Source organism: Canis lupus, chromosome 12, assembly GCF_011100685.1.
Source record: "Canis lupus familiaris isolate Mischka breed German Shepherd chromosome 12, alternate assembly UU_Cfam_GSD_1.0, whole genome shotgun sequence".
NCBI classification, from domain to species: domain Eukaryota; kingdom Metazoa; phylum Chordata; class Mammalia; order Carnivora; family Canidae; genus Canis; species Canis lupus.
In genome coordinates this window covers 5921602-5936666 of record NC_049233.1, presented here as the reverse complement: position 1 = coordinate 5936666, position 15065 = coordinate 5921602, and the positions used below count along the sequence as shown (strand labels likewise).

At 52.4% G+C, this 15065-nt stretch overlaps 1 protein-coding gene across 2 annotated transcripts; it reads right to left on the bottom strand.

Moving 5' to 3' along the window:
* Nucleotides 1-209: 209 nt before the first annotated feature.
* On the bottom strand, nt 210-8438 carry CDKN1A (cyclin dependent kinase inhibitor 1A). Of its 2 annotated transcripts, none has more exons than XM_038553885.1 (3): nt 8319-8438; nt 3153-3608; nt 210-1722 (listed from the first exon to the last, which is right to left on the bottom strand). In XM_038553885.1, exons 2-3 carry the CDS (start codon nt 3595-3597, stop codon nt 1673-1675), a joined length of 495 nt encoding a protein of 164 aa, XP_038409813.1. In that variant the 5' UTR covers nt 3598-3608; nt 8319-8438; the 3' UTR covers nt 210-1672. The 2 variants fall into 2 exon arrangements, with proteins under 2 accessions (XP_038409813.1, XP_038409814.1); XM_038553886.1 differs by having other exon boundaries at nt 3153-3602; nt 8319-8417.
* Nucleotides 8439-15065: the final 6627 nt, after the last annotated feature.

Sequence of the window (15065 nt, the reverse complement as noted above, 5' to 3'; positions counted from 1 at the left end):
CACAATGAACCAAAATATTGATCCTGGTGGGCAATCTTTGCAGAGGTGTGATGTTTATTGTTTTGGGTTTTGTCGTCTTTTGCCTCATTGTCTTTGTTAAGCTCTCGGCATTTTTTAACTTTAAATGCCTAATTGCTAAAATTGTAAAAACGACCCACATAATCTTCCACCTACTTGTGCTTACAAATGGTGAGGCATATTGATCACAATACAAGTTACTAAGAAATATTTATTGAGCACCTGCTGTGTACCCAGCACTGCGGGAGGGGCTGTGAGAGACCCAGGGCAGTACAGGACTTGTTCTTGCCCTTCAGAGGCTTATAGTCTAGGTGGAAACAGGAGAACCAGGACACATGAGGAGCCAGGAGAAAACAGTACAGGCCAGGATGTTACAGGAGCTTACAGTGTTTGGGGTCAGACCCACTAAGTGCTTCAGTACCTCTAGGGGCTCAATGTTCAGGGCCAGAAGAGACAATAACTCACAACTAGCCCATGTAGCATGCCCTATCCACAGCGTCTACCTCTGCTATCTTAAAACATCTGACTCCTTGTTCAGCTGCTATTCAAAGTGCAATGAAATGGGGGAAGGGTAGGGCAGTGGGGAAAGTCCTTGGATGAGTTCCAGGGGCTGGTGTTGCCCTCTCTCTCCTAGAAAAATCTGCTCCCCCCCAATACGCCCCTGACAGATTCCCCACTCAAGTAGGCCTATCTCACCCTCTCAGGACCTCTGCCCCAGGAGGTGAGAGGAGGAGGTGGTCGCTGCTTGAGCTGCCTGAGGTAGAACTGGGGACCCCCACTTCTAGTATACCCCTAGGAAACCCTCTCAGTCCACTAAGCTGGGGGAACAGGCATCCCAGAGCTGCCACCCAGGACTGAGAGGGTCCTAGTGGGAAAGAGAATGGGGGAGGGGCGGGGGACAGAGAGAGACTTGAAAGCCCAGCTGGAAAACAGGGGGCATCCAGAGCTCCTAGAAGACCTCATGGGAGGCCAAACATGGAGACTGTCTCCCTTGTGGTGGCAGAGGGGGTGAGGGGAGGTGGGGTGGTTTGCTACGGGACCCTACCTTCCCCCATGCCTTCACAGGACAGAGTGTTCTAGGCTGTGCCCACTTTAGGGTCACCCTGCCCAACCTTAGAGAAGGTGAGAGGACCCCAAAGTTTTGATGCTGCCCCCACCCTGCTGGGCCCCCCTTCAAAGTGCTGTTTACTTCTCAAATGATAAAGAATCCAGGTTTGGGAAGGCAGGAAGGGGGCGAAATTTCAGAACACCTACCAGGCGGTGAGCAGAGGGAGCCAGGCCCCTCCAGAGAACACCACCCAGCAGGTGAGGGTCATGCCAGCCCCACCTTACCTCTGGGAGAGTGGAAATGAGGAGCACAGGGGGAAGATGTATTTAAATAACAGTTTGCATAATAAAAATACCTAGCACTCTAATAAGCCTATCATTCTGCTATCTAATGGTTTTTTAAATAATCCTAAATGCCAAAGGCTGGGGAGGGGTGGGGGGGGGAGGGTGGTGGCAAGCAGGGTATGTACATGAGGAGAAGTTTAAATTAAAACACAAATAATAATTAAGACGTACAAACTGAAGGAGTAAAGGCAAAAGGTGTAGAAGGGGCCTGGGATGTGGGGGGGCTCTCATTTCTAGGAGCTTGAGGCTTCCGGTGAGCAGATTAGGGCTTCCTCTTGGAGAAGATCAGCCGGCGTTTGGAGTGATAGAAATCTGGGAAGAAAAAACAGAAGTCAGCTGACCAGGAGGAAGAGGGCCCAGCAGAGCTATATCCGTCTAGAGCACACGCAGAGGGGGCAGGGATGTCTCCTAGGGCCGAAGGGACACATTGCCAAGTCCGGGGGTGGGGGTGGGGGGCAACTTCCACTCTGCCTCCCCGGGGAGCATTACAGAGAGCATCCCACCACGCTTCACAGCTGTGACCAACAATAACCAGACCTACATCCGTGGGCCGGCTCCAAGCCAAGCTGCCCACTACAGTAGCCAGCTATGTCTGTCGTTAAATGAAGTAGAATCAAATAAAATGAAAAATTCAGTTTCTCAGTCACACCAGCCACACGTCAGATGCTCAGTGGCTATTTGGAGCTAGCGGCACTGAACATCTGCATCACTGCAGAATTCCATTGAACAGCACTGCTCCAAGAATGCCACTAGATACTCTGCGAGAAGTGTTCCGTACAATGACTGGGCCATATAAATAGGAACTATTATTATCCGTATTGTTAGTTCTGACTCAGCTGCAAATTTGCCATGGGATTCTTTTTTTTTTTTTTTTTTTTTTTTTTTTTTTTTTTTTAAGGTGAGCTCCAAACCCAGCAGGGAACCCAACACAGGGCTTGAACTCACAGCCCTGAGATCAGGACCTGAGCTGAGACCAAGAGTCAGACACTCAACTGACTGAGCCACCCAGGTGCCCCTGCCATGGGATTCAGGACTGCACCTCTCTAAGCCTGTTTCCTCATGTATAAAATGAAGCTGCCACTGGTACAATGCTCCAAGAATTGGATGAAATGCCCTCTCTAAAGGCTTTGATCTGGAGCCAGGCACAGTATGTGCTTGAAGGTCAGCCTTGCTCATTGATTTTTTTTTTTTTTATCAAGCACCTACTATATGCCAGACACTGTCCTAGGTGCTGGGGATTCAGCAATGAACAAGAAAGATGCAGATCCCTTTCTCGTGGAGATAATCACTTCATGAGGGACATAGACAATCTTAAGATAAGGAAGTAGCTGTTGATAGTAAAATCAAGCAAGCAAACAAACCATATGCCAAAGAAAAAAATAAGGAAGATGGATGGGAGTCTGCTTCTCCCTCTCCCTCTGCCACTCCACCCCTCAACCCCCCCACCCCCGTTCGCATTCTTTGACTCTCTCAAATAAATAAATCTTTAAAAAAAAAAAAAAAAAAGGAAGGAAGCAAAAAGAAACCGTCTTAGAAATTCACCTTAGCAAGGGGCTTGGCCTATAATAAATGTTCCCAATAAATGTTAGCTAGCTGGTCTTGGCTGTAGACCTGCCGAGTGACTTCCTCTCTCTGGCCTGTTTCCCTCTGGGCCTGATGAGCCAGCTGAACCCGACAGGCCAGCCCCTGCACCACGGATTCTGAGAGTCCCCTGCAGTGTCCTTCCCCACACCCATCCTCACCTGTCATGCTGGTCTGCCGCCGTTTTCGGCCCTGAGAGGTGCCAGGCACACCCGGGGATGCCTCAGGCCGCTCAGGGGAGTGAGGCAGGAGGGTGCAGGTCAGCGACAGGTCCAGGTGGTCCTCCTGAGCTGTCCCCTGCAGCAGGGCAGGCGAGGTGCCGGGCCGCTTGCCCCCTCCCAGGTCATCCCGGCCCCCCCGGGGCCCCGCAGGCAGGGAGACCTTGGACAGGCCCAGGCCCCGCACGCGCTCCCAGGCAAAGTTGCCTTCCAGCGGCGTCTCGGTGACGAAGTCAAAGTTCCATCGCTCCCGGGCCTCTTGCACACAGCTGGCCATCAGCGCGTCACAGTCCCGGCGCAGCTGCTCGCTGTCCACGGGGCCGAAGAGGCGGCGGCAAGCCTTGCTGCCATGAGGGATGGGCAGGGCGTCCCTGGACGGCTCCGACATGGCACCTGCAGCTGAGACACAAGGCCCCCGGTCACTTGGGGAATGGCACCCTGCCCTAGCAGGCCGGGCTTCCTGTGCAAGCTCAGAGGGGAGCTTCCTACTAGAACACGAGGTCTCTGAGTCCTTCCAGCTGATTCTCCACCATCTCCTCCCCACAGGCCACTCCCAGCCCCCAGTCCACAGCCCCCGGATGGGGCCAGAACTCAGCCATCCTGGCACCCCAAGGTCACTGGGGGAGTGGGCAGCTGAAGGACAGGTTCTGTCAACAAAGACAAGTTTATTGCATTAGCAGGATCGGAGTCCTGTTTACCACCAGTATTATCAACTAAAATCAATGAGTTTCCCCCTCGAGGTGTCCTTCATGGGTGTGAATTACCAGAGTCCAGTAGTTTCCCAACCCCAGCCCGGACCAAAAGGTCAGGTCCCAAATGAAAGGGCAGGCTGACAGCAACTCTGGCCTCCTGAATCCCTCTACCAAGATACCCATGTGGGATAATTCTGTTCTGAAATTCAAAAGTACCCCCAGGGTTTTGGGATAAAAAGAAAAAAAAAAAAAAAACCCCACCTAGGATCTATTCCTAGCTCTGCTGCGTATTACATAAACTTTAAAGTCACTTAAAGGGGTGCCTGGGTGGCTCAGTTGTTTAAGTGTCTGACTTTGGCTCAGGTCATGATCCTGAGGGATGGAGCCCTGCATTGGGCTCCCTCCTCCACAGGGAGTCTGCTTCTCCCCCTCTCTCTGCCTCTTCCTCGGCTTGTGCACAACTCTCTCTCTCTCTAATAAATAAATAAAATCTGTTAAAAATAAGTCACTTAAAAATGTTAAAGATTAAAAAAATAAAGTCACTTAATGTCTCTGGGCCTCAATTTTCTCATCTATAAAAAAATGGGGCTGTGCAAGCATGCTCAAGCAATTGGTCAGGGAGTCCCTTCTAGCAAGGCAATAGAACAGAGGTGGAGGCTCTATCCTGTAGTTAAGAGTGAGGGCTCTGGAGCAGGACTGCCTAGGTTGGAATCCAGGCTCCGCTGGGTGACCCTGCACAAATAGCTTAACTTCTCTCAACTCTATTTGCCTCATCTGTAAAATGGAGACAGTAATAGTGAATGTCTCAGAGGACAGATGTGAGGATTAACTGAGTTAACGTAGGTAACAGGCAGAGAAGCAGCTGGTATATAGAAGCTGGTATATAGAAGTGTTATTATTTCTCTGTGTTCAGTTCTGGCTGAGTCTTCCCCCCCTTCCCCCACCACCACCTCCTTCAGACAGCAGCTGACAGGTGCTGTGTGCTGGGGGCCTTTCCCAAGGATGTCATCAGGCGGGAGGCCTGGAGGTGAGGAGGGGCTGGGCAGGGCAGGCCAGGGTGATGATTTCTCCCAGGCTGAGCCACATCCTGCCAGGCACATCAGGTGATCTGAAGTCTAGACAGCCTGGAAGCCTCTGCCTGTGTTAGCTGCATCTGAGGAACCCGTTTTGCGGGCAAAGAAAATTAGAGTTGACCGGTCTACCTGGTTCCTCTCCTTTCACTTCAGAAGAGGGAAAACCGAGGGTGAGTTTGCTCATGACGAAGTGCTGGCACCTACCTGCCCTGCTCTGGCCTGACTCCAGGGCTGAGCGGCTTTGCAACCTTGGCAGGGACTGGCTTTTCCCCCGAGGACAAGTCCTGCTTTGCAGGCTCTGAGGGTGAAAGCTCTGCTGAGTGACCTCCTGGGGCAGGAAGCCCTGGACCCTTGCCACAGCTCCCCCTCCCCACCCCACCTCCCACAGCTTATAGGAGAGAGGACACATTAGGTGACCTCAGACCAAGTTTAAAGGGCAAGCGTTTAGAGAGATACGAGGCTTGCCCCCAAATCAGAAAACTAAAAAGGCCAAGGGCCACTGCCCCATAGAGGGGTTACACAGCACAGTGGGCGGAGCCCTCAAATAACCTTCACCCACTCTCTTTAGGGCAAGCATCAGGATTTATTTATATATTTTTATGTGCCAGGGGCTGTTCTAAGTTAATAAATATTAATTTTCCTAAAGAGTGGGTATATTGGTCTTTTTTTTTTTTTAACAGAAGAAGTAACTAAGACCTCAGAGAAGTAAAGTAACTTGCCCGAGGTCACATGGCTCACAAGTGGCACAGCCAGGATTTGAACCCAGGCCTGTTTATCCTGGGTTCCGTGCTCTGGTGTTCATCCTTACTCCCTCTCTAGTTTTGTGTTCCTAACCAGAGGCCCAGCAGAATCACTTAGGGAGCTTTTTAAAAAATACAGGTTGATAGGTCCCTCTCTTCCCAGAATAACTCAAACTAAAGGGGATTTAAGCCCCTGGTTGGCTCAGCAGTTGAGCATCTGCCTTCGGTGCAGGGCCTGATGCCGGAGTTCAAGGGTAGAGTCCCACAGCCGGTTTCCCGCAGGGAGCCTGCTTCTCCCTCTGCCTGTGTCTCTGCCTCCTCTGTGTGTCTCTCATGAATAAATAAATAAATAATCTTAAAAAATAATAAAATAAAGGGGATTTAAGCAGGTGTTTGGCAGTTCCCCATATGGGCACTCTTGGGGTGCCTTTCAAGAGAGGATACACAGGATGGCCTCACTGGCACAAGGAGGAGGAGCCTGCCTTGGCTTTTCACCAGGAGGCTGAGTATTCCCAGGCTTCTAGGCGCTCAAGATGGGACCAGAATCCAGGCAAGGATCCTCTCTCCTACCACCCTATGGCCCTCATAGGCTCCTCATCAAAATCTGATCTCATTCCCATTATCGTAACTCCCAGTTCAGAGAAAAGTCAAATATAAACCCTTATTTCACAAACAACCGAGAATAGCATCCTTGGTTGGCCTTCGTGTCTTAGACTTCAGCCAGTTTTAATTCCGAAGTAACCAGTAAGCACTGAGCACCCCGCGATGAGCCAACGGGTCATGCTTTTTCAGGGGCGTTCGCAGCTGCGGCTCAGGCTCAGCCGCGGCGCAGCGAGGCGGGAAGGGAAGGCGGGCTTGCTACTCGCTTCGGGGCCGGACGGGGGCGCCGGTCTCCAGGAAATCACGCGCAGGGTCGGCGTGTGGGCAGAGCCGCGAGCCGCCGCCGCGAGCAGCGATGAGTCAGTTTCCTGCGGAGCGCTCCCCGCCCGCCACAACTCTGCGTGCGCTCGGGCTGCAGCGTCACCCTCGGGTGGGGAGGGGAGGCGGGGGGCGGACCGGGGGGCGGACCGGGGGCCGCGAACACGTCACGCTGAGCCAGCCAGGCTTCCGAAAGCCCCGCCACTGTTGGAAAAACGCGCGCGCCTCCGTGACACACACACACACACACACACACACACTCCGCACGCAGAGGCGCGCAGAGGTTTGGTCCCTCCACCTTATCTCCACGCCCAAAGCACGGGATGAGTCAGATCCCTGGAAAATAAAAATAGACGAAAGCAAGGAAAACAGAACCGCTCGACAGTCCTCGAACCGCGACGTGGAGGCAGGGAAGGGGGGGCAGGGAGGGAGCCGCCCGGGCACCCCAAAGCGCCAAACCCAATTCCAAGATTCTTTTCCGCAAGAGGCGGGCGCCCGTGTCCCCCGAGGGCCCCCGACGGGGGGGGGGGTGCACGGTGGCCCGCGCTGGGCGGCGGCGCCCAAAGGACGGCTCGTCCTCTCGCTGCGCGCTGAGCAGTCGCCCTCGGACAGGGCAGTTTGGCGAGGGGCGCCGGGAGCCCCCGGATGTGGCCGTCAGGGTGGGACCAGCCTCCAGATGGGACCTCTCCGGGTCCCTCGCCCCGCGCGTGGGCTGCACGCCCCGCGGCCCCGCGGCGCAGGTCTCCCCTCCCGCTGCGGAATGCGGCGCCCCGACCCCAGGGCAGGCGGGGCGCGAAGGAGGACAGGTGTGTCCGACCCCTGTTCTTCTCCCACGGGCCGGCTGGAGCGAGCCCAGCCCGCGCAGGGCCACCGCTCCGGGTCCCCGAGGGCGCGCTGCGAGGCGGGGACCGGACACCCAGTCCTGGACCTCCCGATGTCCCGGCTTCCCTGAGAACACTTTGTGCCAGCCAAACAGTCACTGTGCCGATCGGGGCACAGACACCCGGGGCGGGGAGGAAGCCGACTTCTGGGGCGCCACTGTCCCCCAGCCCGGGCGGGGCTCTGACCGCACCCGTCCCATTTCCCGGGGTCTCCTTGTCACCGTGAGTCACCTCCTCGATTGCCCTGAAAGGATGTGTCCCAACACGTTCCCAAGGACCGGGGGGGGTACGCCGCCCGCGCTGACCTCAGCGCCCAGCCGGTGGCGGACGCGGAGGCGTCGGGGACCCCGGCCGCAGGGGTCTGGGCGGAGACGGCGCGGATTGGATCGCAGCCGCCGGGAGCGGAGGGCGGTGAACCTGCCGGGCTCGGCGTTCCCCGCCCCTCCGGGGGCTCCGCGCCCGGGGGCTCCCTCCGCGCGCCGCCGGGGGCCTGGGGCGCGCGAGTCCACGCCTCCCCTGGCTCCAGGGCGGGGGGCGCGGCAGGGGATCCCCCGCTCTGCTGCGCTCCCGCCGCCCCGGGCTTCCGACACAGCCCGACCTCCGGCACAAGCGCACCTTCCGGAGACACCCGTGGGAGCCGAGCCCAGCCCCACGCGCCGACCCACGCACGTCATTCACCTGTGAAGACGGCACGCGCACGCACACACTCACCCGCTGGGACACTAACACACACACACGAGGCGGACACCTCGGCCGGGCTCCGAGCCGCCGGCCCAGGCCCCCTCGCCGGCCACAACGCCCTCACCTCCTCCGAGGGTCTCCGGCTCCGCGAATCCGCGCCCGCCTCCGCTCTCCAAGCCACCGTCTCCCGCAGCAGCTCGCGAGCTGGCACCGCCCGGTGCCGCCTTATATAGGGACCGGCCGCCCCGCCCCCAGGCCTGGCACCGCCCCTTCTGCCGCCGTCCGCCGCCGCAGCTCGCAACTCGCCGGCGGCTGGAGACCTCCGAAGTCAGACGCCTACACCGCGGGCTGCAGGGGGGCGCTTCCCTCCCCGCCCCGCGCCCCGCGCCCGGCGCCCCGCGCCCCGCGCCTGGGTCCCTGTGCTTGACATGTTTCCCCACTAACTGAGCCACAGACCGGGGTTGTTTTCGCTGGGTTGGGAGTTGGCACTCCCCACGAAGGGATGGCATTCTTAGGATGAGCCCTTCTTCTGGCCCCGAGAAGATCACGAGGGGTGACATTCATAGATAACACTCCATAAATAAAAGCATAAAGGATGTGCCTCGCTCGGCGATTTCCAGAAAAGCCCACTATACCGCCAGTCTTCCCACAGACCCCTCACTAGACCGCCTCTTCCCAAGCACCCAGACACGCCAACAAAGCATCTTGGAGACCAGAACCGGATTCGATCCCCCTTCTTTCACAGATGAAGAAATTAAGGACCTCAGGACTAAACGGATGCAAAGTTGTTGCTCGCCCAATGCCCCCGGGGAAGGAGGGAATGGGGAATACTCAGAAAAGGTCAACCAGGTCTCCAGGGGAAAGCAGGAAATGGGGGAAATTGGACATTGAACCAACCTCCCTACCCCTCCTCCTCGTGCCCACATCCACCTCCTTCTCACCTCAACAATAGAGATCTCTATGATTGCAACAGATTTTTTTTATTTTTTTATTTATTTATGATAGTCACACACACAGGGAGAGAGAGGCAGAGACACAGGCAGAGGGAGAAGCAGGCTCCATGCACCGGGAGCCCGACGTGGGATTCGATCCCGGGTCACCAGGATCGCGCCCTGGGCCAAAGGCAGGCGCCAAACCGCTGCACCACCCAGGGATCCCGCAACATATTTTTTTTTTTTAGATTTTATTTATTTATTTATTTATTTATTTATTTATTTATTTATTTATTTATTTATGAATGAGACAGAGAGAGAGCAGGAGCAGAGGAAGGGGGAGAAGTAGGGAGAGAGGTAGAAGCAGACTACCTGCTGAGCAAAGAGCCCAACTCCAGGCTGGATACCAAGACCCCAAAATCATGAAGCAAAGACAGATGCTAAACCAACTGAACTACCCAGGCACCTCTGATTGCAACAGATTTGATAGCTAGGAAGGGGGAAGGACTTGGTTAGCAAATTATCTCCTGGATATTCCCCCGCACAATCCGCTTACGCTGCTGGGAACACTGAGGCTCAGAGAAGTTCAGTGACCTGACTCAGGTCACACAGCAAATAAACAGCTATAATTGGAGCATAGGCCCAGTGCCTCTCAGAGCTCTCTGCTCATTGCCCTCTCTATTTAAGTGGCTCTAGAAAGAGGGAAACCCCCAGCACTCCTCATTTTCAGGCAGTGTACTGAGGTGGCATTGATGAAAGACAATTCTGGAAATGTCCACTGGTGCTTGCCGCTGGTACAAAAGCAAGCGAGGTGCCCATTTCCTCCCACCCACTTGCCACCACTAGCCCCTCTTGTACTTCTTTTTTGCCTCCTTCTTTCACTTAATATAGTTGTAGTTTTGCTTTTAAAAAATTGCGGGGAACAGAGGAGGGTGCCTGGCTGGCTCAGTCAGGAGAGAATGTGACTCTTGATTTCAGGGTCTGACTTCAAGCCCCTTGTTGGGCATAGAGCTTACTTTTAAAAAATAAAAGAAATATAGGGAGCCTGGGTGGCTCAGGGGCTGCGCATCTGTTTTGGCTTGGGTCGAGATCCTGGGGTCCTGGGATCAAGGCCCACATCAGGCTCCCCACAGGGAGCCTGCTTCTCCCTCTGCTTATGTCTCTGCCACCTCTCTGTGCCTCTCACGAATAAATACATTTAAAAATGTTAAAAAAAATAAAAGAAATAGAATAAAATAAATTTTTAAATCTTTAAAAATACATTTCAAAGAATAGAATGCTACTTTGAACAGAAATACCACTAAGAAATAGATCCCAGGCTTGGAGCAGCTACAATTACTGACATCTAGGACTGTTCAGTGTCTGGAAATCTCTGCCCAGACATGCCCCGTTTTCTTCCTCTAACACAGCTGACCTCAGGGAGGACAGGTCTTCTCCTCTACTGCTGGCATAGGAGCCCAGGTAGGGGTGCAAGGGCACAGCACCAGACTCCCTTGCCTGCCTGATGGTGGATTCAAGCCAGGACTGCAGCTGGATCTCAGGGGGGGGCCACACAAAGGCCAAGACCCCAGGACCAATCCCCTCCTCCCTAGCTCCTTTCTTCATACCGCACCTCCCTCCATCCCCAACATACACATACCCAAAGGCTGCACTGTCAAATGTTCAGCAGAGGACAGGCATATCCTCCTACTGCCTTGAATCCCTTTGTCTCTCAAGCATCTCAAATAGACTTGACATTGTCTGTCTGTTTACTTTGGGGAAAAAAAATTTTTTTTTAAAGAGGCTTGTGTTGAATTATTTAAAATTTTGTGGTACTGAACTTCACAATGAAATAATTCTTTTTGTTGTTGTTGGGAAGTGAGTTTTGTGGGGTTTTTTTATTTTTTTATTTTTTGGGTTTTTTTTTTTTTAATGAAACTTTTAGCTCACCACCACCACCATCACAACAACAACAACAGAATTCAACAAATATTTATTAGGCACAGTACTAAGTGTCTGATACTGTTCAGTACTTAAAAAAAATTTCCAACCATACACTTGAGTGTATACCCAGGCATGCCCTTAACAAGGGACTTCTGCTATGAAGGGGGCAAAAGAACAGATTGTTAGAAGTCACACAGGAGAGCTGATGCAAAAAAAAGTGTGCAAAAAACACACACACAGACACACACCCTGGATCCCAGGCCAATCCCAAGGGATCTGCAGCAAAACACATATTTCTGTTCAGAGAAATTCAAACCAAGTCTCCTTGGGGTCTTTGGGGGGTCTCCTGTGTCCTGCCATCCCCCTCTTTACCCCAAAGCAGGCAGCCCGAAGGACAAAACAGCAACCAGCCCCTTCTACCCCAGTGCTCAACATGTTGGGACATGTTCCTGAGGTCTGAAGGACTAGTCGGGGCTACAGTCTGCTGCCCGGGCATGCTCCCTGGGAAGGACGTGGCTCGGGGATGGAGGGAGGCTCTGTCTGGGGACAAGAGGTTTCAGGTCAGCCCCCACCAGGAGGGAGGTGATGACAGAAAGGAAAGCTGGGAAGCTCAAGTCTGAAGGAGGATGTAAGGGTGGCTACTGGAGCTGCCCAGGAAGGGAGAGGAAGTAGTAGGAACAAGGTCGCCATTTCTCAGAAAATGTTTGGGGAGTCCCAAACCGGGGTACTCGGCTTACAGAGGAATTTACCTCCACACAGGCTCCCAAGAAGGGAGACCCCAGAAAAAAGACAGAACAGAAATATTTATTGCACTACTGAGCAGAAGTCCTGCTTCTTCTTCTTCTTCTTCTTCTTCTTCTTCTTCTTCTTCTTCTTCTTCTTCTTCTTCTTCTTCTTTTTTTTTTTTTTTAAGAATGATTTTGAGAGCCCCAACTCTGACTTGCTGGAGGGTTGGCCCAGCCAGTCAGCCAGTACAAAAGATCAGGACTACTGAACAGCGAGAAAGAGAAATCTGTGGCTGAATATGTGTCACACAAACACTTCCAGTCTCCCTAAGCTGATAATTTCACCTTCCCTAAGTCTGAAATTCTACCATTAGAAATTCATTCCTTTGGCATGAGTTCCTTCTGTTCGTTTTTAAATAAGCTCACATAGGCAGAGTGCTTAGTATAGTGCCTAGCACATGGAAATCACTCTGTGAACATTAGTTATTATTGCTATACACACACCCCAGGAAAGGCATCCCTTGAAATTGAGTAATCATTTACACCTTAGTGAGTATCTTAGGCAGGTTTCCTAGAAAACACTCTGAAGTGGAGATACTCTTGAAGGAGGTTTCTTGGGGAGTGCATCCCCACTCAACCCCTGTGGGAGTATAAAAGAAATAGGATCCGACAGAGAGATGAGTTGGGCTATGATGGAGACTGGAGGCTCTAGAGAGGCCCCAGCTAATCCCACACGAGCTCTGGAGCTGGGATGTCCCACAGAGTTCCCTGAATTAAAGCAAGGGGCCTGGGCCTGTATATTCATCCTTTGACCAGTCATTTGGATATGGCTGCCCTTGGAGTAGAGGTGTGTACACAGCCTTGGCCAAGAGAATTCCCTTATCTGAGGCTGATTCCTGAAGAAGGACTTAGTTGTAAGCATCAGCAACCAATGCTCCAAACAGCCAGTAGGGAGAATGAGTGCCTGGCTGGTCCTGCAGAAGGTTCTAGGTGGCATAGCACATGGTGAATGACTTGATCAGATCATTTAGGGAGATGCGTGAACACAGGCCACCTAAGGAATGAAGTTCTCACTGTGCCTTGCACATAGCATTCCCGTTTCTAGAATGAGTCTTCCTGACCAACCTACCCCACCTCTACTCATTTCTCTACCTGTTGAACTCCTACTCATCCTGCATTACCCAACCTACATGACCCCTTTGGAGGGAGACCTTCTCAGGGCTCCCTCTGGCTCCCAGAGCTCCTGGTGAGTAATCCATTCCACTGTGCCTTGCTGGCTTGCCTGGTTTGTGTACCTACTGCATTCCCTGAGCTGAGAACCTGAGGGGGTTGAGCCCATATTTTATTCATCTTTGTACTTTTGAGGCCTAGCAGCCTCAGCCAGAGCTCATTGAATATTTATGAAAGAGCCATTTTTGGCCTGCAACCTGAGATTAGGCTTAAGTGTCACTGCTTCTGAGTCCTTTCTTTTATTTATTTATTCATCTATTCACTCATTCATTCATTTATATATGTATATAATCATATATGTGTGTGTATATACATATAATTAACACACACACAATTAACACTCATTGCTCAACCCCAGAGCTAGAACATTACAAATCACTGACACCTTCCTGTGAGTTGCCCCACACCCCACGTCCTGTGCTAAACACTATCTTGAGTTTTATGTTGAACTTTCCTTTGTTTTCAATAGTTTTAGCACCTGTGGCCAAGAGAGTAATGCTGGGCCACCGCTCTATGTGCTCTCAACCCCTCCTTGCACTTTAGGCAGGGTCTTGTGACTAGGTCTGGCCAATGAAAATGTGCGTATTCATGACATTGGTCTCTTTAGGGCCGAGGCCAAGTGAAACTCTCCAGGCTCTCTGCCCTCCCTGGCTGGGGCGAAAGTGAGGTTTCATGTTCCCAGATCATGCTACCTCAACATGGTGGAGGCTCCCCCAGCCTGGGCTCCTGACTTGGAGTTGGAGGCTTTAATTGACAAAGCCATCCAAGCACCCCTGTTATGGCTATTCTTTCTTTCTTTTAAGATTTTATTTATCTGAGAGAGAGGGAGAGAATGAGCAGTGGAGAGGGTCAGAGGGAGAGAGATAGAGGTAGACTCTGCACTGAGCAGAAAGCCCGAGGCCAGGCTCCATCCTAGGACCCGGAGATCATGACCTGAGCCAAAGGCAGACACTTAACCCACTGAGCCACCCAGTGGCATAGCTACCTGCTATGACTATTCTTAACCATTTCTCTGAGGTACGTGTGCAAGAGTTTCTCTTGGATGTACACCTAGGAGTAGAATTGCTCACTATCATCCTGTCAGGAGAAGTGATTGAGAAACACCGCACCCAGCGTTGGAGCCTGTCTGTCTTTTCGGGATTATTGGAATAAGTCCAAAACACTGAACAAATGTTAGGGATTATCGTTGCTTGCGTTTTTGTGGAGGAACAAATGGATATGCAAAGTAATGAAGCACTAATGCTAGAATTTCAGATGCTAGACGCCTGAGAGTACACATTTGATAGCAAAGGGAATTGAGCTCAGTCCTCTGAGCTGGCCTTCAAAGCCCCAAGACACTCATCTCCCAGGCCCTTTAGCTTAGAATAGCCTTCTGGATGATCCCCCCAAAGAGAAGGAATTATGTGATCTTTCATTGTTTTCTTCCCTAACAAATTATCTTTAAGCGCCTCCCAAGGAAGGTGCATAGTTTATCCCCTGCATAAACTAAAGTTCTAGGAGTCTTGGGTTTGGATCTTTTGATTGCACAGCAGTGTGGAGTCTTAAAAGTGATTTTAGGATTTCAGATTTATTACCTGACTCCTTACCATCCCCACTTCACTCTCACTCCACATCCATGACTCATACTACAGATGGGAAAAATGGAGGTGCCAGGAGGTACTGGCTTCTAGTGAGGTGACACAGGCAGAGAGTCAGGGCAGACCCAAGGCTCTGGCTGTGGCCTCACCCTCCCATCAGCTGTTTGTCCTTGTCTTTGCTTCCCTAGGAGTTCCTCCGAGTGTCACACATGGTCCTAACCCCGCCAGAGCCATTGCAGAATGCCAACAGCTGCAACCCCCAGGCCCTGAATGCTGGTGGCCCCAATCTCAGACCTAAGGAGGAGACAAAATCTCCATTCCCCACATTCCGTCATTTCAAACAACCCGGCATTTGCTGTGAGAAATAATTATCCATGTCCCCTTCTGGGAACAGGTAAGCAGCTTAGGCCTAGACTCAGGAAGAAAAGTGGGGGTGTGTATTAGGATGACACAAGCCATTATAACAAATCAACTCTCAAATTGA